Source organism: Amblyomma mixtum, chromosome 8 (genome assembly GCF_055824585.1).
Source record: "Amblyomma mixtum isolate Tamu chromosome 8, ASM5582458v1, whole genome shotgun sequence".
Lineage (NCBI taxonomy): Eukaryota > Metazoa > Arthropoda > Arachnida > Ixodida > Ixodidae > Amblyomma > Amblyomma mixtum.
Genome location: NC_143019.1, coordinates 60,646,607 through 60,669,021, shown reverse-complemented (window position 1 = coordinate 60,669,021; position 22,415 = coordinate 60,646,607). Strand labels below are relative to the sequence as shown.

Genomic DNA, 22,415 nt, shown 5'->3' with positions numbered 1-22,415 from the left:
GAACCCTTACACGCCCTTCCCAAGATTCTACAAAGGGCTCAAATGCCACTTTTAGAATTCTAACAAAGGGATCGGTACGGGTCACAAAACCACCCTGTGGGTGACATACCGCAGCTACACAAACACTGGCACGAACAAAACCAAAAAAAAAAAAATGCACACGGGCACCAACACAACACAAGCAAATTGCACACTCAAATACACGCAGTGACACGCTTCCTGTGCGCCGTAAAACGGAGTCCAAGTTGACAGGCTACTCAGTTCACTTGCATGCACATCCGCGTCCTGCTCGCGAACGAGCACACACACACACACAGACGCTCGCAAGTGGAGCGTTCAGTAGCACTCGCACGACGTCCGTAAGTGGCCACGTGAGCCTCCTTAGTCGCACCGAGCGTCCCTGTGTCCATTCGAGCCACCACGTGTTGTCAGTAACACAATTAACGCCTAAACGGCAACTCACTCATTAGGCTGGCGCCACAACGGGGCGTGAACTGAAAAGCCGGTGCCCTCCAGGATCAAAAACCTCGTGGTACTCGATGGGTCTAAATCCCTGACCACGCAGCGCCCTTGAGGGCACGCTCGCTCCGGCGCGCCAGTACGAGCCGTGTCCTGCGTAAGGGGCATATCTCCTTCTCAGTCTAACCTTACCAGTGAGGCCGGTTTTACTACACTTGATCTGGCGTACTGCGGCACGGAACGTACTATTCCACGCGCCGACTTTCAGTGTGAAAGCTACCCACCTGCCTCCTGCCACTCCACCTCGCCCGGGGCCATCTGCACCTTTACTGCACGAGCAAACTTTGAAACCGCCGCTCCGTGCTTGATCAGCGCCCGCTGGCCCCATGGCATAGTCTGACTCCGAGGCTCCATGAGCTCCCTGACAGTCACTTGACCCGGGCTTGCCTTGCGGCAAGTCGCCACTCATTTCCGGGTCCTCAACTGACCTGGTCGGGCACACACCGGGTGCGTTCAACAACTGCGCGGCGTTCTGCCCGGTCGGCCCAACAGGCCCACCTCCGCTCTTTGCCTCGGATGAAGGGCTCTTGCCACCAGAAACGCTACGGGGCACTTCATGCTCCATACCCGACACAGTGTGCGGTTGCGGCAACGCCAGATTTTCACTGGCTGTTACTAGCTCCGCGTCAGAGGTCACAATCTTAGTTATAGAGCCTACAGGAATTCCACCGCTGTCCTGTTTGTTATCGGACACCTTGGTCACGATTGGCCCTAGATCACTAGAATTGGGCTGCTCCTGTTCTTTGCTAGCCGCCCGCGGTGGCGGAAAAGCTGTGGTATTTCCGCTTCCTTCAGGAATCCTGTTTTCACTTCCTGAACCTTTCGCGGCGTTTCCTAAGAAACATGCGTTCCCGCATACCGGCTGATTGCTTTCAGCGTCCTCACTGCTTTTTCCCTGACCTGTGCATGACAAGCATAATCCTTTGTCTTCCAGCACAGGCTGCCTCACCTCTCGGGACTCGGAGCAGTTCTCCCTGGTTAGTTCACTAGCTTTCCTAGACGCCTTGAGCTCAGCGAGCTCCAGCGCTAGCTGCTGGCGCTTTGCTTCTAATTCATCCAAGACGCACTTAACATCCTGAGGTTTCTCCTCGCACAGCGGCGCCTTTCCTCTATTCACTTTCGCAAGTTCAGCCTGAAAGTACGCTAAGCGCGCCTTCGCTAATTCCACTTGGTACCTCACATCGAGTGAGGGCCGGCATGGATAGCCCTCCATACCGCCGTCTTAATCCCTCAACTGTCCTACCGGCTCGAACACATGCACAGGGACGCTAACAATACGACGAAGGAAACTCACAGTTTCGATGCGTCGATCCGCTTTGCCAGCTCCTTGGCGTCGCAGTCCACCGCCACTTTCACTGCATGCTGCGATGAGCTGTCGGACGCCGCTGGTCCTGTGCACGTTGTCGCCACTTGCTGCGACCCGCCGGTGACCGTCGAGTTCTCGACGCGCTGCTTCCTTGACCGGACGCAGTCCCGCGTCGCTGAAATACTGCCGTGGTCCTTGCGTCCTTGCCGCCGTCTCTCCGCAGGTCCTTTCTCGAACGCTGCTGTTGCCTGATCGTCACCTTTCTCCCTGCCTTGTCTTCTTCCTGCGCCGTCTTCCGATGGCCGCAGGATCCTGTCGACTGCGCCAGTAAAGATCAGGTTCTTCTTCTTCTTCTTCTTTGCACCAGAGGTGCACCGCCAGAGACGGTTTGTTCCAACTTGAAGACTTGAAGACACAGGGATAAAAAAGGAAATAACTGAAGATTTATATACAGCTATTTACATTGCATATACAAGTTTAGGTACTCGAGACATTAAGCAGCAAAAGGACAAACAATAAAAATAGTGGATCTGGCTAATACTAGGGGAGGCCCCTACTCGGCGTTGCCGAAGATGCGTTGCATCTCACCTTAGCGCAGAACCCTGCTTCCAGCTCCGGGGCCCGGTTTTAAAGCCCTAAAGGCCCGGCCCACATTTCGTAGCTTCCAATCATATTGTGCTCTCAACATGATTGGTTCTTCAAGAGCCTGGCCAGCCCTCCAGCTGCCGTAAAGTAGAGCACTCTCTCCACCACAAAATAAAAACAAACACAAATAGACATCCGTGCCAGCACGTGTGCGAATCAGTACCGCGGGTGGGGGGACACCCGTATACCTGCCGGCGCGTTCGCGAGCGGCCGCGTTCCAAGAAAGGAGACGCTTCGCTTTGAGCACCCCCAGCCGCGTTCCGATGACCCGCGCGAACGCTACCGAACCCTTACACCGCGCATATGTCGAGCATTCCCCATCACCCTTTGTGGCGCGATTAGATCTGCCTCAATGTGTGTAGCAACATCAGCAATTGAATGTTTTGTTTGCATACCAGACCAGACATGCCTGCATCATATGGTTTCTATCACATACACAGTGCCTGCTCACAGAGAGCTTGGATACGCTGGCTGACAATTCCGGGCATATCTTCACACCAGACTACATGACATGACCTACACTGAGAGGTTCTTCACCTAAGCCAGCACACTCGCACAAATATTTTAATGTAGTTTAAGGCAGTGTAGCACAGCTCAACACAAAGCTAGAACACCTACTAGATCATCTCATGGGCTGCCGTATTGGATTTCCAATGGCACCCCCTACAGCCCGTGAAAGTTGCGAATAGATATCTATGCAACGAGGTGGTTCGCATAGTACAGGGTTTACTAATTGAACCACCAGTGTCGGAGAAGCCCATGATATTGCTTCTCTGACATTTGACTAGGACTACTGAGTGCTGACTTCAGGGATTGATTTGTTCCTGATGACATGACACACATGGGGGGGGGGGCACTGGTGCAAAAACAGTAGTCATATCAGAAATTTATGAGTCCACATGTTCCTAAGGAAGGTTCTCCACAACATACCTTTCACATCACAGCACTCACAGTGGTGAAGTAGCCATAAACTGATCACAGCAGCTGCGTTTTGATTGAGGCAAGCCCTCCTCCTCCATTATGGAACCTCTTTCTGTCTTCCTTTTTTGGCTCCCGCTTCTATTCCTTTCCTCACAGTGCACGATGCACCATTTCCTTTCCTCAAAACAAATTTTCAATTTTTTTTTCCAACTTACAGAATAATAATTAGTCATGCCTCTCATGCTGTCATAAATGAGGCTCAATATCGCGATAAGGGCAGTATCCCTGATTATTCTCTGTAAAACACAAAAACAAGAGTTAAAGGTGTACTGAAAAGGAATCTGAACTCGTCTTTTCGCCGGGGGAACTCGATCTACATGTTCTGAGCATTCTTAGAAACCTCAACTTATTGCCCTGTGTGGCCGATTTCCCTAATTAAATCAAATTAACGTCCAGCTCCCGCCATTATTTTTCGAATTTTTCCCATACAGTGGGCGGAGTCGACCAACGCATGGAGTGCCTTGCAGCCAGCTCCTTGGAGGCTTTGCTTTCGTTTATTTTGTTTTTTAGGTTTCCGTGAATAAATAGTTTCATTCGCAGATAATATAGCCGCAAAATAAGCCCACAGAAATAAAAATACACGTGGACTATTTGCTTCTACGGATTACTACGCATTACTCTGCTGATAGAGCAGCAAGCTGCCACGGGACTGGGTGAAATGCACTCCACGCGTTCGTCGACTCTGCCCACCGTACGGGGAGAATTAAAAAAAAAATGCGGGAGCCGGATGTTAATTCAATTTAATTAGGGGAATTGGCCACGCAGGGCAATAAGTCGACGTTTCTAAGAAGGCTTGGAACGTATAGATCGAGTTCCCGCGGCGAAAAGGTGAGTTCAGATTCCTCTTCACTGCACCTTTAATGTCCATACTGCTTGCACTTAAGTAGCTGCTAGATCAGATGCTTGTCACGCCTTGCCAACTTCAGTTCATTTTTGTCTGGTGGGTGATCGTACAGTTTTGCAGAAACGGATGAGTTGATGCAAAAGGAGACCAATCCTTCCGAACATCGGGATACATTGAGCATGATACGCAGATTTGGTTTTTGTCGAAACATGGTTGGTGTAGAAATTGCATGCATAGAACAGCATGAACTACCTGCTAGAGACCCTCCTAAGCACCAAAAATTGTGAAAAGGCAGTATGCATATCTTCTAAAAAAAAAAGCTTAAGCAGTTTGCTTTCTTGTGTAGTGTGAAAATGGTGTGTGCAAGAATTGAAAGGTGATGAGTTGCCATTGATTTTGGTAAATTTTTAGTTTCAGGAAGGTGCAACCCATCTGGGAACACAAATGGGGCAGACGGTAAAGTTGATAGACATGGAAGGTGGGAATGGGTCTAGAGGAGCATTGTTTGCTGTGCATGAGCGAGGGAGTGCACGGGCTCCTGTGTGCGTTCCACTTCATGTCAGAGCGAAAGTGGGGCATGTTAATCTGCATTTTGAATTTCACAAACGCACATGGTTTTAGCCAGTCCGATCCTGTTTTTTGCTTCACAAGCCCGCATGCCTTTTCTACCTGCATGTTGTTAGTTGCACAGATGCACAACGCACATGGAACTTGGATCCTGCACGTTTCTGCATGAAGCTAGAGGGGTACTCTGATGACCCCATGAAGGCAGCAGCAGTCATAAGGGTCGTAAGAGTTATAATAAATTGAGAACATCACACTGTGCTACGGAAAGGAAAATGATAGCGGCCATCTGAGAAACAGAAAGACAACAATGCAGACAAAAGAACAAATTAGTGATATCCTAGCAGAAATTAAAAGGAAAAAACGTGCTCAGCAAGAGCATGCACTGCAGCACTTAGGTAACCAATGGTCTGCTACATACTGCAGTGGATTTCAAGGGGAAAAGAAATGCAGTCAGGGGTGACTGAATGTGTGATAAAAAGATGAGCTTAGGTTCTGGAGTAATGTGGGCCACATATCGCGGAGGAAAGGAATCACTGGAGAGAATTAGGAGATGCCTTTGAATATCTCAGATGGATGTAATTCAGCTGATGTTGGTCGTCGTTAATATACGGGTTGCCTAAGGGTGACGTAAGTATCTCAGAAGTGTCCAGTGGCTGAAACGGGTGCATTTTTGTGGCTGGGAACCTTACACGGTGGTTTGGGGTCATAAAAGCTTAGTTCCAGGGGTAATATAAAAGCATGTAAAAAAATGAACAAGTGCAATAAAGTTCAGATACTGGTTATCCATTGCACTGCATTGCCTTCAGGCAAGAATCATTGCCAGGTGACAAATTTCTATTTTACACGTTTTCAGCTTTTACATACATATAAGACGTACCATATATTTACCCAATTGGAACACACATGTGAAGCGGTAATCATAAGCTAGCAATGAAGATGAAAACTTCAATTACTGGCATCTATGCTAAAGAATTGCTGGTGGCCTTTTCCTCTGAGTACAGTTGAACCTCACTATAAAGAAATTGAAGGGGCTTGGCAATTACTTTGTCATATGCATAACATCGTTATAGCCCGTGTTGATTTAACTTTCAAGAGGAATCGTCATTCCTTTGTTATATGCATTAATTCGCTACAAACTGTTTCATTGTAATGAGGTTCAGCTTTATAATAGGTGCTCTCTTCACTGGTAGTCCTCATGGTCTGTACTTTCTTAGATATAAAATACTGTGCTGTAGTCGTTGTTTCTCATTAGTACTAACAAGAAATTCCTGTGGCAGTTCTCATCACTGAGAACTTACCAGGTGTGAGAAGGACTTTTTTGCTTAGTGTTATTATATCTGCTAATATGAAGCTTTAAACTTTTTTGTTTTTTTTTTCTACAGTTTTTTCAGGTATCTTTTCGATTTGCTGATTCTAATCAACGCCGTAGTCATCGGACTGGATGTCTATGAAGCAGAGTGGTTCTTCCTGACTGTATTCAGCGCTGAAATACTCCTCAAAATCTACGCCTTTGGATTTGTCAGGTTTATCAAGCAAGCATGGAATGTGTAAGTATTCGGTTGCCACAATGAACCAGACTTCAATTTCCTTTGTTGCAGTTTTCAAAACTGACATATTTTGTGACATCCTTTTTTCTCATGGACAGGTTTGATGTTATCATTATTGGCTCTGCAGTCATTGGAACACTTTATGAGGTTGCTATTGGGGCATCAAGTGAGTTTGAATGATTACTTGACTTATCTGTAGAGTGCACTTTTCCAATCATAAGTTTTATTGCTTTTGTGGTGTATCTGGTATCGTTTTAACTGTATGCTATAATAAGTTGGCAGCGTACAAGAAAGAACAACCTATTGATACTATGTGTTGAAGCAAACATAAAATATAAGGTGACAACAACAAGTGACAACATTTTGCATTTAATCTTTTGTTCGATATGTTCTTGAAGGTGATTGGCAGAATTCGTATTACTAAAAGTTTGCCTTAAAAGCAGCCTGGCAATCTGCCCGTCTCTTGTCAGTAACTGCATTGAATTGAAAGGGCACAATTGCCTGGGAGCTGAAAAAAAATCCATTATATTGGCTTTATCTAGTTTTGCTGACACTAGATATGTTCCTAATTTATGTGCTACACTGTAGCCTAGTTAATCTATGTTAATCATTTAATGTTTTAGATTCTAATCCCTGAATTGGAACAAGAAGGCAGAGTTTGGTTAATTGAAATTCTTCCCAATAGCCTTGGCAAACATCTCGAAGGAAAACTCAACTATTCGTAGCTTGCATCAAGGCCAGTCAACTACCTGCATCTGAAAGTCTACTAATTCTAATATGTAACTCAGCTGGTCTTACTGGCAGGGTCACTGAATAGCTACTAGTCACTACCTGGTAATCAACTAAATCAAAATCCGTTTGTGTTGGAAGCAGCCGGGTGCAGTATATTTACTGTTGAAGGCTAGCTAATAATGAAATGGTTTAACCTTGGTCCATTTGGAGGTGAACCAGATATCGTGCGAATCTAAAATGCAAGAGTACGAAACATAATAGGCACTTTTTGGTTCCAAGTACAACCTGTTAAGGTTGTCACTCTGTAATTATTTCTAGATAGCGCCAGTCAAGAGCCTACAAGCTCAGTTTGAATCAGTTAATTCACTGATTGGATATAAAACTTTTAAATTGGAATCCTTAATTTCCATTTTATCATCTTTCATTTCTGATAAGCGACCTTTACAAGTTAGTGTGTTGAGTTACAGGTGCTATACATTGTTCTGAATTCATACACATTGGCTAGCAAGATGGCACCTAGTATTACATTTGAAGCAGTGGTGGCAATTTCCAGCTTACGTTTAGAGCTAATGATGGCTGCATATATTATTTTTGGTGTACTGTGCACACTGGAAGAGGTGAAGACAGCATATGAACTTTTAGCAATGAGCCATCTAGAAAGGCAAGTAGCTATGCAGAACTATCAGGTACATAGTCATGTTCTGAAAGCAGGGGCACTTGATGGAAGACCACTTTCAAATTGAGCTGCTTGTGAGGTCATCTCATATCAAGACCCATGGAGCCCAGCAAACCAAAAACCTCTCAGAGGCGTCTAGCTAGACGTCTCTGAGAGGTTTTTGGTTTGCTGGGGAGCCTACACGAAACCTGCCAAATCTGTAAAACCTCTCAGGCCACCTAACTGGAGTCCGACTTGAAGCAGTTGGAGTGTGAACTATTCTTACTGAGTAAAAGGAAAGCCGCTTATCTCCATTTTGATTGGGATGCAGCCGGAGTGTTAACTATCCTTGCTGGGAAAAGAGCAGTCCACTTATCTAAATACAGTTTAATATTTATCACCTGGGCATTTAATATGTGTTACAAGTCATACACAGTCACTGCACATAACTGATATTTTGTTCAGACTGCACTGAGCTGTGAATGAATGTCATGTGAGGATTTTTTTTGTTGCTTTGCAGATGCAAGCAGGACTTTGACTCTTGACATACTGCTGGTCTTGCGAGTTCTGCGACTGGTGAAGTTGATTCGCAACTTCAAAAAGTAAGACCCAGGAATTGATGCCAATTTCATCACATGCATGTTACAGGGATGATGTTGAATTAAATTTATTGACATCAAGACACCAAGAGCCATACATGCACACCACAGCAGTCTTAGTATAGGTCATGATCCAGTAGCTCCTCACTGCACAAAAGATTATTAAACTGCTTATAGTGCTTAGGTTGCTTTATTAGTAAAAGAAAAAGTACTATGTCTAACTGGTCTTAATGCTTGTCTCTTTTCAGGTTTCGTGGAATCATAAACACGATTACAAATCTTGGGCCATCGATCTTGACCTTTGGCGGTGTTTTATTCGTAAGCACACATTCTAATCTTACATACACAGCTTCTCTGTGAAACCCTTTATTGTAAACTGGTCTGTCTTACCCATATTGTACATTGTACTTTTTAGGTTACGTGAAGTCAATATTAAGGAACATTCCTTCGCTTCTTGAACACTGTTATTATTAATGAAGTAATTTGTTAAAGCTTATTTTGTCAGGTGCAGTAAATATGTTTTCGTACTTTAAATGAACCTAAGTTATGTCAAGCTGCTGGGTTTGATGTTAGTGCGTCATTTTCGAGCATGCTTATTGCACAGCTACCTCCGTATAGTTGCCCAACAACACAGTTATTGACTGATATATTTTGTTTCTTTGTTTCTGGGGTAATTTTTTTTCTGCCCTTATATTTTAGTGCTTGTTTCACAACACTATCCAACAACTATTGTATGAGCACAGGGGAAATGAATCAACTGCTGCAGGTTTTATCAGGATACTTTGGTCACTTATCACATCAGGAATTAATTGGCTGAACAATGAAATGAGTGTATATACCTAAGTTGGGAATTTATCATTCTGGTCACTGTGGTACAAATTTTCTATTTGTTCTATATTTCTCAGGCAGTTTACTACGTCTATGCTGTGATTGGTATGGAGCTCTACCGAGACAAGATCGCCTTCTATGGGGGCTTCAATGAGACAGTGAAATACTGTGGCAATCCCAAATTGCAGAATTCAGCCTTCTATGCGGCAGGCTACTGCAAGAACAACTTCAACGACATCTTCAGCTCATTTGTCGTGCTCTTTGAACTGATGGTTGTCAATCAGTGGCACAATATCCTTTTTACCATCTCCTTGGTGGTATATTTCAAGATCAGAATGTTATAGCGTGTGCAAAGAGCTGCTGGCGGGTAAATGAAAACAAGTGATGCATTAATTTATTTCGTTTCTACTAATAATGTTTGAGCGTTATTTGGCACATTCCTCTTCAGAAAGTGAAACCCGTCACACAAAATTAACTAATGTACTCTTCAATAGAAATGTGTCTGCTTTGGAATCTGCTTTGCGAAAAGAGAGAGAGAGAATTTAATGAATAAAGGAGAGGTGCTTTGTGGAAAAAAAGTGAATTATGTTAAGGGGAAATCCCCAATGTGGAGTAAATTTGTAAAAAGGGAACACAATACTTGGGTGCTCAGAAATAATTTACTGCCTTATTACAAAGTATCAGTGTTAAGCCTTTTGTATCAGTGTTAAGCCCCAAAGTATCAGTGTTAAGCCCCAATGTGGAGTAAATTTGTAAAAAGGGAACACAATACTTGGGTGCTCAGAAATAATTTACTGCCTTATTACAAAGTATCAGTGTTAAGCCCCAATGTGGAGTAAATTTTTAAAAAGGGAACACAATACTTGGGTGCTCAGAAATAATTTACTGCCTTATTACAAAGTATCAGTGTTAAGCCTTTTGTATCAGTGTTAAGCCCCAAAGTATCAGTGTTAAGCCCCAATGTGGAGTAAATTTGTAAAAAGGGAACACAATACTTGGGTGCTCAGAAATAATTTACTGCCTTATTACAAAGTATCAGTGTTAAGCCCCAATGTGGAGTAAATTTTTAAAAAGGGAACACAATACTTGGGTGCTCAGAAATAATTTACTGCCTTATTACAAAGTATCAATGTTAAGCCTTTTGTATCGTACAATGATATTAGTGTGTGAAGATGGCTTGCATTCCATTTCTTCTGGCACTTTACACCACACGTTGCTTTTGTTTTGCCTCTCTCTTTTAGCAGGTGCCAGCATGCAAGCATCGTTTGCTTGCGTGAGGCAAACCTTTGCTTAAATTTAGAGATCCAGCAAGTGTGCAGTTCCTTCAGCTATTTGGGTAAAAGAAATTTCCTTAACTCAAGTCTCACTTCTGACGGAGGGTTTCGTGCACGTCACAAGCAAAGCTGCCCGGCTCTATTTTTTGCTGTTCCACTTGTCATGTGTCGTCATCGTATTGAAGTGAGTTTGCTTTCGGCTTTGTCTTTTTTGGAGATTGAACCTCTGGAATTTTATCATAGTACAGTGTATCTAATGGACTCCCCCAAGGTGCAGTAGGGATCTACTGTCCTTATCCAGCAAACCAAAAACCTCTCAGAGACGTCTAGTTAGACGTCTCTGAGAGGTTTTTGGTTTGCTGGGTAATGTACGTGAGGTAGACTCTCTCCAAGGTGATGTAAGCACCTGCTTTTTCCAAAGGTGAAAGTAGTTACAGGTTGGAGTAGAGGGAGGAATTATTCATTGGCTGCACTAATTAGTCTAGTTAGCAGAGTAACTGCACCAGACAAGCGGTGGTCCAGAGTTCATGCCCTGGACTAGGAAATTTTTTTTCTTCAGCTACAAAGATGCTGAGAAAGCTATGTAGCTTTACTTTGTTGTGGTATGTATTTGGTCAGGCGGGTCCCATATGGGATTAGTAATCCCATATGGGAGTTTCACCCTGAGTGCTTTGCAATGTGACAAGAGTGTTTGTGCCACCTAAATGGGTGTCTGACTTTTCTTTCTCTTTGTCTAGCATCTTCACTGCATTTGTGCTCGAGGCTTTCTTGCTGGAGTACACACTTGACATGACAAAGCTTGAAAGTGCTGTAGAAACCAAGATTGGAGAGATGGGGCTTAAGTTTGGAAAGTGAGTTTTTTTTTTGCAGTCCTCTTTGTCATAAAAGCTGTCTCACCATTGCACTTCTATCTGTTGCAACAATAAACATGGGCATAAACAGAATAAACATGATCCTCATGCTCACAGACCATTTAAGGGACAGAGCAGTTGACCAAACAATGCCGCAGTTTTGTACAGAATAGAATTCCAGAGAATTGTACGATTGGTTTCAGGGGGGTTTAACGTCCCGAAGTGACTCAGGCTATGAAGGACGCCGTTGTGAAGGGCTCCGGAAGTATCGACCACCTGGGGTTCTTTAACGTGCACTGACATCGCACAGCACACGGGCCTCTAGAATTTCGGCTCCATTTAAATTCGACCACTGCGGCTGGGATCGAACCCGCGTCTTTCAGGCCAGCAGAAGAGCACTATAACCACTGAGCCACCGCGGCAGCTAGAATTGTATGGGATAACCTTGGCTTTTCAACTCAAAAATATCACTGACAGTGGAGACTTTCTTGTGCAAGTACTCAACATGCTCACTGCATATTAAATACGTTGACACGGTTACACCAAGAGTCTGTAAAGGCTCAGCATTTTATCATTTTACTGTCTCTTCATACCGCAGTTTGTTTCCATGGTCTCCCCCTTGACAAGGGGGCCAAGTACATTTTTGATAGCACTAATGCATATGTACTACTCAACACCTGCTAAGTCTTTGAAGTATGCAAGTCTTTTGTTTACAAGCCATTAAAGTTCTGCCTGTGATGCATTCGAGGTGAAAATATATAGCATTATCCTCCCCGTACGAAATGATGAGTTTGGTCTCTTAGTGTTTGTCATTTGTTCTAGGCACTCACGCAAGAAGAGCTCCAAGAATGGGGATGGGGACCAGCCACAGTTCCCTTCGATGCATGTTGACTCTGACCATAATGTCCTCGAGGACAGCTTAGACAAGTCGGACACCGCAAGGAATCCAAATGTTCCTGATATGTCTGACAGTGTGACTAGCAGGTTTCACATCATGAAGAGTGAGTCTCCTTGTTCATTTTTACACCTTCATCCTCAAATCTTCAAACTACCAGCCGCACCTGTTAAAGCAATAAAAGGGTTGCTAATATGGCCATGCGAATATTCGAAACCTCTAATAGTTTGCTGATAGTATTTACTATTCGAACCCACCAAGCATTCAGATATTACGAGTTCATCTAAGCTCACGGCGTAACATTGCAACATTTCCAAGCGGCATTATCATACACATATCACGTGAGTTAACTTGCCCTTTCCTCATATAGCATCGACTGCCAAGCATGCAGCAAAAACCTGTGCATAAAATCAATGCGCTGACGGCCATCGAGAGCCACCGCAGCATGCTCCCTAAAGCCCCTCAATGAAACAAAAGTAGCGAAAAGCTTTGAACTTTCCGACACTCCTCCTCTCCTGGCGCTCCGCAGGAGAATTGAGCCTCCCATTGGCCGAGGCGCCGTAGTCACGTGTTAGCGCGCGCTTTTTGGCTCCGCAGCAGACGCCGGCGCCATTGCCGGGGCTGGGAGTCGCGCTTCGTTTTCTGTGGTCGTTTTTCAGTTAGCAGTCGTGTTTTTTCGGATGATTTGGAGTGAAGCGCCAGCGGCTGCAGTCTGTCTTCGCACTAAATGCCGTTTGGCATGATTTTAAACAGGCTCGTTCGCTAGCGGGTACGAAAGCCGTGCTGAAGTGCAGGTTTAATGTTGCTGGCATTGCGCGGCGTGTCGGCTTGGTTGCAGTCGGGCTCGTTCGCAGGCTCGTTCGCATGTTGTTTGAGCCACGCCGTTTACGTTGCTCGCTATGCAGGTCCAGGCTTGATGTTGCGCGCACTGCTTGCCGTATTTGTGTCGCTGCAGCTGGACTCCTGGGCTCACGAACTCGATACTAAAGGGGCGGTACTCGCTGTTTGAGCCTACTCTGCTCATGCTGCACGCGGTGCAGGTCTAGGTTTCATCTTGAACGCATCTCTAGACGTATTTGTTTTGTTACAGTTGCACTCCTTCTCTCACGAACTCGACACCAAAGGTGTGGTACTTGCTGTTGAAGCTCCTGCTGCTCATGCTGCTTGCGATTAAGGTCAAGCTTTCATGTTGCGCGCATTGCTGAACGTATTCTTCAAGCCGGGTTCTAAACCGAAATCGGGAGTTACTGTGCCTAGGCACATTAACGCACCTGTCGCTTGAATACTCGATATCTGCGTGGATAATACTTGAGAATGCAAGCAAGGACCTCTGTAAAATATAGTTTCAGACATTTTGGGTTTAGGCCGTCGTCGCTGCCGCGAATTCCTGCGAAAATCACGCTGCGTGGAGCTATGTAATGTGGATAGGTGGTGTCAAATGAATTGCTAACGCAGGGGCGCACGCAATGATCCAGACCATTTCCAAAGTTCGACACTGGAAAAGCTCCTCATGGCCTTTAATGCGGAGTGGTGACGTGTTAACACTTGTGTATTCTTTTTTCAGTTATGAAAGGTCACGCTCTATATTTTTTTTTCGTGCCTTGTATCTCCCACGCCAAGATCTCAATGCGGCCGAATTTGAGGCAGAAAATGCAACAAAAATCATGCAGGCGTGCGGTCCGCTGCGCGCCAAAGCGCGAGCAACGAGAAAGCCACTCGTCGAGCGATGGTAGTCACTCTAGTGCCGCGAACTCACTCGCGCGCGCCACTTCCAACGTGTGCTCCGCAGTCAAAGCGATCGAAGAACAAAAAGTTTCTATAAAGCAGTGCAACGTTGGTCTGGGCAGTTATTACAGTAACTGATTTTTCAATCTCTCATTTCATGATGTCATTTTGACCGAAGCCAAGGCAGAAAACGCAACACAAAACTCATTCGAGCGCGCGGTCTGCCGGGCGCCAAAAGGCGACGGTTGGGATCGTCTGCTAGCTGCTCCCGGCCTAGGTGCCGCCACCGTCGGCGCCCGGGAGAAGCCGAGAGAAGGAGCGCCGGCATAGGAGGAGGAGGGAGGAGATGTCGCTACTTTTAGTTTATTTAGGGGCTTTAATGCTCCCGGGTCTGAAAACAAAGTGCCGCACCACGCAGCTTGTCATTGCCTCGTGCCATGATTCAGTGGACAGCTTGCCGTGGACCTGACAGGCAGCAATGTGCTTATTTTAGATCGCTACGATAATACATGCGACGCACATGGTAACAGCCCGGCATACAGAGGATAGTTGCGGCCCATGAGCACTAGCTGCTGCGGTTATTTTGGAGACCGCTTTTTCATTTGTTAAAGTGGTTAGAATCTCGAAACTATGTATCTCAAGCTACCGAGGATAAGAAAAAGCGTGCGACAGAAACATTGGTCTCTAAGCCAGCCCGCTCAACCGCTTAGGGCATATTCTTGTGGCATGCTTTCGTTTACGCGGTTTCTGGTTTACGACACCATTTTGATATGAGAGGTAAGTGGGCTACAGGTCGTCGTGAACGCTGTGTTTGGGGTGGCATTCCATAACCGGTGCTTTGTCTTCAGGCATCCCGAGGGAGCGTGGGAGGGAGGGATAGTCCCGCATGAGTTGCAGTTCAGGTTGCTGCTTTGTGAACTGTCCTGTTGCGTTTTGCCAGCTATGTGTTGCACCCTTGCCCCTCGGATATTTGACCACTGACATCACGCCTTCAGTAAGGAAGTATCTGCATGCAATGGCCACTTTACAATGCTTCATATTAGCACTCAGTAATCTCTTTTGTTATGTGAGCATTAAAGGTGCACTACAGAGAATTCTGGAAAACTTCATTTTCACTTTTATTTTGTTTTTTCGAGTGCCCATGAAATCAATTGCAGTCGCAGACAAAATACCTAAGGACTCTTTGCTTTCGCGAGACTGCTGCCACAGGGTGATGCACCCTGCCGCCTGCTCTGGCAGAAGCGCACGTCCCACTTTTTTACTTGTTGTGTGGGTGATCATGGTTCCCTTTCTCAAAGGTCCCGTGTCTTCCCCACTCTCCAGTTTTGCAATCCCGCGACATCCATGGATCTACACTTTATCGTGTGATCTCAGACAAGCCATCACGTTTTGTTGCAAGTGTTGTTCGGTGGGCGAGCAAACCACACATAATCACTCGTATATTTCGAAGGTCAATGGTATACAGTGAAAGCTCGTTAATTCAAAACTCGATAATTCGAATTTTCGGATAATTCGAACTACACTACTTGGTCCGGCCAAGCTCCATAGAGATCTGTGTATAAAAAAGCCCATTAATTCGAAAGCGAGTCGGTTCCGTTACGGATAATTCGAACTACGCGCCACCGCGTCTGGGCGGCTTGGCACACAGCATGTGGCCAAAAAAAAAAAAAAAAGCACCTCCTCCGCATAGTTAGAGGCTGCGTATGTCCTAAACGGGGACAGAAGATGGAACTAGATAAAACCTTGGAAGAGTGGGTAAAGCTTAAATGGCGCCATCACTGGCGCGGTGGCCGGCGGGACGGCACCGGAGGGAAGGGGGTTGGCAACCGCGCTGGCGGCTGCCTACCCTCTTTTCCGCGCAACCTCCGGAACTCGCAACTAAATGCTCGTAAATTCGAGCCCTGTTAATTCGAAAATACGGATAAGCACTGTCAGCGCGGTCCCAGCCAACGCCCATGAAGGCTATGACTTCGGACGGGCGCTACAAATTACGAGCGAAAAACTTTTTTTTTCTTTGCGAGTGTCGTCCATGCTTCCACCCATCGGTCGATCGCCAACGGAAGCACGCGCTCAGCCGCGAACGAGACCCCCCCCACCCCGGCACAAGCGCTGGCACTCTGCCAAAGTTTGCTTCCCCCTTGCTGGAGCTAACGTCAAAAGTGATGTTATCGCTGCGTAGCATCTTGGCGCGCCGCCAAGAAATGCGTTGGGGGGGGGGGCGTGCCGGTGCTGAAAACGAGGCTTGCACAACCGAACAAGCGCTGGCACTCTGCCAAAGTTCGCTTCCCCCTTGCTGGAGCTAACGTCAAAAGTGATGTTATCTCTGCGCAGCATCTTGGCGCGCCGCCAAGAAATGCGTTGGGGGGGGGGGGGGGGGGGGGGGGGGGGCGTGCCGGTGCTGAAAACGAGGCTTGCACAACCGAACAAGCGCTGGCACTCTGCCAAAGTTCGCTTCCCCCTTGCTGGAGCTAACGTCAAAAGTGATGTTATCTCTGCGCAGCATCTTGGCGCGCCGCCAAGAAATGCGTTGTGGGCCGTGACGGTGCCGAACGGAGGGAAGCGTTAACGACTGACGCTTTTTTTTTTTTTTTCAGATTCTTAGGCAAAAATCGGGGGTGGGTGGGTTCATTATGTAAGTGGGTTCGTTACGCGAGTAAATACCCTACATACACCGTAATGCAAATGGTTCTTGTCGGTTTTTTCGCGGCCATTCGATAATTCGAACATCGGATAATTCGAACGTTTTTCCCGGTCCCGTGAAGTTCGAATTAACGAGCTTTTACTGTAGTTGTGCTAATGTTGCCTAGATGGCACCACCGGTTCTGCTTGCATGTGCACATTCCATTTCATGAATAAATGAGGCTGTCTGGACACCGCAATGACATCCCTGATGTGTGTCTGCACCACACCTGCCTTTCGAATTTGTCTAAGGCTTGGACATGGAATGAAAACTGTTACGAAATATGTCTGTCCCTTTTCAGAGAGGAGGGTAGAAGACATCTTGGTGATGATGTTTGAAGACGAACTTGAAGAGCTGGAAATCATGGCCATGGCCGCTGCCAACGTGTCTTGCACCTGCCCGTGCACTTGTGGCAAAAAACAGGCCACTGCATAACAACCATGCACAGTGGTGAAGAAATCTCGTCTTTTGGCATGCTTTGCAAACCTTACTGCTTCCACTGAAGACCATCAAGTCTTCCGGACTTCACCCAGTACATGGTGCTTTTTTGAGAGGCATAATGAAAGCTACAGAGCATTGCCTTGCTGCAATTAGCTGACTGGATAGCATAGGCGTGAATTTTGATGGGACAACGAAGCCATAAGAATTGTGCAATATTATGTCAACAATACTTACTGTCTGTTTTATGTGTGTAGCACATTTAGGCTTGTCCTGTATTGCATGTTTCCAGCCTAAGCAATTGTTCAGAACATTTTACAGTTCTGTCAGCCAGCTTGTAATTGCTCAAACAAGCTGTACTTGTACATCGACGTAATGTTTGGACGTAAGTTTAGTGAGCAAAATAATGCGCAAGTGCCTCCCTATTTACAAATATGACACTTGGTGCCTTGTATACAAACCTCCATTCCATTTTGTTTTTCAGCCCTTGTAGCTAACTTGCATATGTATTGTACCTTATTTGTACATAACTCTATAGAGGGACCACTCCTGGCCATAGTCATATAACTGTGTAGATCTGTGGCCTTTAGACTATGATAATGCAGCTAGAGTGATCGGCACTGATATGCCGTGTTTTATGAATGTAAGGCAAGCGTGCTGCTGTATTTAAATAAACTTTACACTGTTGATCATCCTTATAAAGTAGTGCGTGTTTTCATTGCTCACTTTTGTAAATGCGCAGTATTTGCAATAACAGCTGATTGCTTTTGTTTTTCTCATTATTACCAGACTACTGAATCTTGTGATTTCTTCCAATTGATAATTTCAAGCCAGGTGAACAAGCAATAGCTAAATGTTATAATAATAATAATAATAATAATAATAATAATAATAATAATAATAATAATAATTTGTTTATTTCCATCAGTGATAGGGGAGACTGCAGATAAAAGCCGCTTGACAACAAGCGACTTGACTGAAGCCCGCAGCCCCCCTACAAAGCAGGCAGCGATAGAACAACAACAACCAAAAAAAAACTCGCAGAAAGCTCACAGTTCAATCACAATATTCAAAATTAATGCACGCACACTTGATAGTCAGAAGAGGTAAATAACAAAAATATAACATTTTTAGTTGTTATTGTAAGCAATTGTTATTGTTATTTTATTGTTATTGTTGTTATAGCTACGAGAACAAAAAAAAAATTGGAGGGAACTTTTAGGCTCCACACTAAGGGTATGACACAATAGCATAATAGGTTAAATCCCACATATGCAGAATGAAAAATTCGTAGCAGTACGGGAACCAGGGCAAATTATTCTTTGAAGTTTCTGTAGAAGCTGTATAGCTTTCCTTTGTAGCTGTATGGCTGCGCTTGGGTGGATGCCAAAGAGTAATTTGCTCCTTTATTACAAATTTACTCCACCTTGGGGGGTTGTTTGACCATCATTTGACCATCATATGAACCAATGGAGGTGCAATGGTTCCTTGATATATTCTACTGTCAAAGTGGAGTTCAGTCAGTTGAGCCGTTCAGGACGTGTCTGCCCACTTGTCTTGATTTATATTTTTTAATGCAGGAAAGCTTGTCGATTGTTTCGAAGTGACTCTGCCTCAGATACGTCACAGGCTAGCGTTGCAATACCTGTGGAGGTATTCACCTGTAGATTGGCGAATACGATGACCTAGTTGCGTGCCTGTTACTCGGTTGTCATCGAAAAAATTTTTATGCATGAATTGTTCTCTTTGACGGTATCCATTAAAGTCTTTATAACCACTGCTTCGCGCGAAGCTGCAGCTCTGCGTGACTCACTAGAATGCTGTTCGTTTGGGGCCGTAATTGTAATCTTGTGCTAGCACATGCAGTAATGGTTGATAAGAGGACACTGGCTTGCATCATATAGTTGTCATGCATAACGAGCAGCAGCCTCTACTACCGGGACAAATAAAGTAAGATTTGGTGTGCCAGAACATTATCAGGAAGGATGCAAGGCACGAAAAAAAAAAATAGTGCGAACTTTCAGATTATTGAAAACGAACGCACGACTGTTAACACATCTGCATGCCGTATGCATGTACAACAACAGCTTTAACAAGATCGGATGTTGTAAATGCTTCGGGTCACTGCGTGCGTCCCTGCATGAGGGATCCCTTTTACTTCACCTGTCCACGTTACAAAAGTTTTAACCAGCCAGGTTTCCACGTGTATACGGCGGCCGTGACGACGGCCTTGAGCATGTCTGTGACTGTGTTTAACGCAGATTCTGGCTTGCATACTCAAATATTATATACGCAGATATGGCGTATTCAAGAGATGGCTGCCGTTACTGCACGTGCATACGTAGTGTAATGGCCAGCTTTAGTAGCAACCCCGCCAGAACGAATAAGTTCAGCAGTGAGCTCAACATGAAAGCTAGACCTGCACCGCGAGCAGCATGACCCGTGGGGGCAGAAACAAAACGAACCGCTGCTTTAATCTCGAGTTCGTGAGCGAAGGTGTCCAACTAGACCAAACGAATGCGCCAAGCAATGCCCGCAAGATCAACACTTGACTTGCAGGGCCAGACGCTTGAACCAACGTTTTTAGATCCCTTTCAGTTTGCAAGCTCCCCCGCGCCGCGCCCGAGAAAGCGGCCCCCGTCCGCTTCCACTCACCACGCGGCGCTGCTGTCGCTGTCGGCCCGGAGGCGCCGAAGCGCTCGCGCTTGGCAGTTGCTGTGACAGCCTGTTCTCATCCGCGATAACATTGGGAGCGAACACGTCGAACTCAAATTTGCTGTACTTTTGGAGCTGTCACGTTGAAACTTCAGCCTCATGGTTAAAGAAATGTTTCACCTGGCTAGTAAGGGTGAGATAAAGAGCAGGCTGATGCCAGTTCGCAAAAAACCAATCGTTTGCATTGCGCTTTATCGCATCACGTTTGCGACCTTTAGCGCTGATGATATGCGTATGTTGGAGTAGAGCTATCAATATTTCTTCGGGAGAATGCACGACACATTAATGAAAGGATAAAACTAGCGATGTTCCGCTTCTAGATCAGTCACGAAATTCCGCGCTATATTATCAACGAAGCACCGCACATGCGAGCAGCATTTTGCACGTTCTTTAGAATTCCAATTTCAGAGAACACAAGTATAAATGCAGACACACTTAGCTGGATGCAGGGAGGGAATAACTATAGAAGAGCTTTTTATTTGCAATGATAGCACAGACAGGAGCAGCGTACTGCACTTTCATTTTTAGAATGTTAATTTCATTGAACACAGACAAGCATTAAATGCAGACACACTAAGTCGGAAGCACGGAGGGAATGGCTACTTGAAGGCGAGCTTTTTTATTTGCAATGACAATATTTCTCTGTTCTCTAGCCGACGGTTCACGTCTCTCGCCTAGAAGTGGATGCGTGTCACTATGACAAAATGCAGCACTTGGCATGTAAAAGTGGCCATATTCTCTGCACATCCAAGCCGAACAAGGTTTTGCAATTCAAGCTCGTCTAGCAGCTCCCAAGAAACGTCCCTTTCAAAAACGGGACCTTCCTTCAAAGAAATCGGGATTGCTTTGTTTACAATGTTGGTAAACTCTAGCATCTTTTTGGTGGGATGCTTTAAGCACCCTTGCTTGAAGCTTTTGTATACTGTAAGATAAGCGTCACTGCCAACAACTGGCACAGGACAGCTGATATCTTCCATGCTGATATCTGCTGGCTGCTCCAAATCAGGCGGCGGTGACCATGGCGTAGACGCGAAGGGCCACGCTGGTCGGGCAAACAGCGTGGCGAGCGCCACCGCACGGAAGGAAACGGAAAGGCGACAATCCGCGCACCGCAGCTTTCAAACTGAAAGGGATCTAAAAACGTTGGCTTGAACGGCGGGGCTCGGAGAACACGATGCGCGGATTTCGGAGCCCGCAAGCGAACCAGTCAAACTGCGACCACGACGAACGTCATTTATTGTGAAGGACGACTGCAGTCGCTCGCACTTCACACTTTATCTCCGAAAACACACGACTGAGCAGTGAAAGACGAGCTCACAGAGGCGCGGATCCAGTGCATTATCGACGTTTTCCCAGCCGTTACTGTGCGTTGTTTCTCACGGATGGAATAATGAAAACTAGTTTCCCGTTGTCTCCTCGGTTGTTGCACCCGTAAGCACAACAGAAGCTCGGCATCGCCGCAACATGTAAAAGCCGTCAACGCTGGCGAAACGCTTTCTGCTAAAACTCCGTTGCGCAAAAACAATACGAAGCATACCCAGGAATGGCGCCGGCGTCTGATGAAGTCACGAAGGAACGAAATGGATAAGTGCAAACCTCCATGAGTGCAAACATGGTGACGTTAAAAGGCGCGCTTTAACACGTGACCGTGATGCTTCGACCAATGAGAGGATCAGATCTCCCAGCGCGGGCAGGGTTGCGGGAAAGGCGGGAAAGCGACAAAGTTCAAAGTAAGTCGTTACCATCGTTACTTTTGGTTCATTCAGTGGCTTTAGTTCGCGGAACTGACGTGCGCTGCAAGTTCTAGTCACGTGTTCTAGCATTCTACTTCAGCACCGCTTGGGGGAGAAGGCTGAGAGTGCAGTCGGCTGCTTCAACGGAGGTGTTAATTGAATATGCATATGCACGTAGGTGGTGAGCGTTGCCAGACTTTGCGAAGGGCACTCCGCTCCCCTGCAACAGCAGTGGTTTTTTGAAAGAAAAATACAAAAAAGGAAGGAAATGATGTAGCCGGCCGCGGCAGCCTTAAGCACCATGGGTGTGGCCGGCGGAAATGAAAGGGACAAGGAGAGAAGAGCAAGGAACAGCACAGTGGGAAACGATAGCGAGAGAGGATAGGGGAGAGCTAATGTGCAGTATTTATAGGATACAAAAGCTAAACAAGTTTGCGCCGCTCGCTCCCCAGTCCAGGCACTGTCCGATGTATAAAGGGGCGTGAGCGACCAAAGCCCATATTTTCTCAAAATGGAAACACACTGTATATGTAAAGCCTCTCGCACGTACTGCCCTATCACTAATTCATCGCGCGCTCGGCGCATTGCACAAGCGGCCGGGATAGGGCGCCTGGCCGCATATTGTACGAAGGAGTATACACGGAGCGTTCGCGTCACGTGGGCACTACCTGACGAAGACCAAGCGGGACGACAAGCCCGCCTTTATTGAATGTACAGAGACTCACCATTCGTTTGTCATTAGCGCGCGTGCTACCGTGCGGTGAGCGCCAAGAAAGACCGAAATGATGCCCTGCCCCTGTATGCTGCGAGCATCTCGAGACGCGACTGCACGAAATCGGTACTCCACTGCACCGCCATCACTGCACCCGTCGCTGAGCGTA

General features: G+C 46.0%; 1 protein-coding gene across 2 annotated transcripts in view; it reads left to right on the top strand.

Annotated features, from left to right (window-relative positions):
- The window catches only part of LOC149332702 (uncharacterized), a 34,879-nt gene extending 16,939 nt beyond the window's left edge, over positions 1-17,940 (top strand). The window contains exons 11-19 of one of the 2 annotated variants that reach the window (XM_089558287.1): positions 6,245-6,409; positions 6,508-6,575; positions 8,317-8,398; positions 8,644-8,713; positions 9,301-9,514; positions 10,591-10,681; positions 11,235-11,348; positions 12,171-12,349; positions 16,950-17,940. In XM_089558287.1, the coding sequence (XP_089414413.1) occupies positions 6,245-6,409; positions 6,508-6,575; positions 8,317-8,398; positions 8,644-8,713; positions 9,301-9,514; positions 10,591-10,681; positions 11,235-11,348; positions 12,171-12,349; positions 16,950-17,083 (1,117 nt within the window). In that variant the 3' untranslated portion in view covers positions 17,084-17,940. The remainder of the gene's footprint in view (positions 1-6,244; positions 6,410-6,507; positions 6,576-8,316; positions 8,399-8,643; positions 8,714-9,300; positions 9,515-10,590; positions 10,682-11,234; positions 11,349-12,170; positions 12,350-16,949) is intronic. The other variant, XM_089558288.1, reaches the window with a different exon arrangement.
- Positions 17,941-22,415: the final 4,475 nt, after the last annotated feature.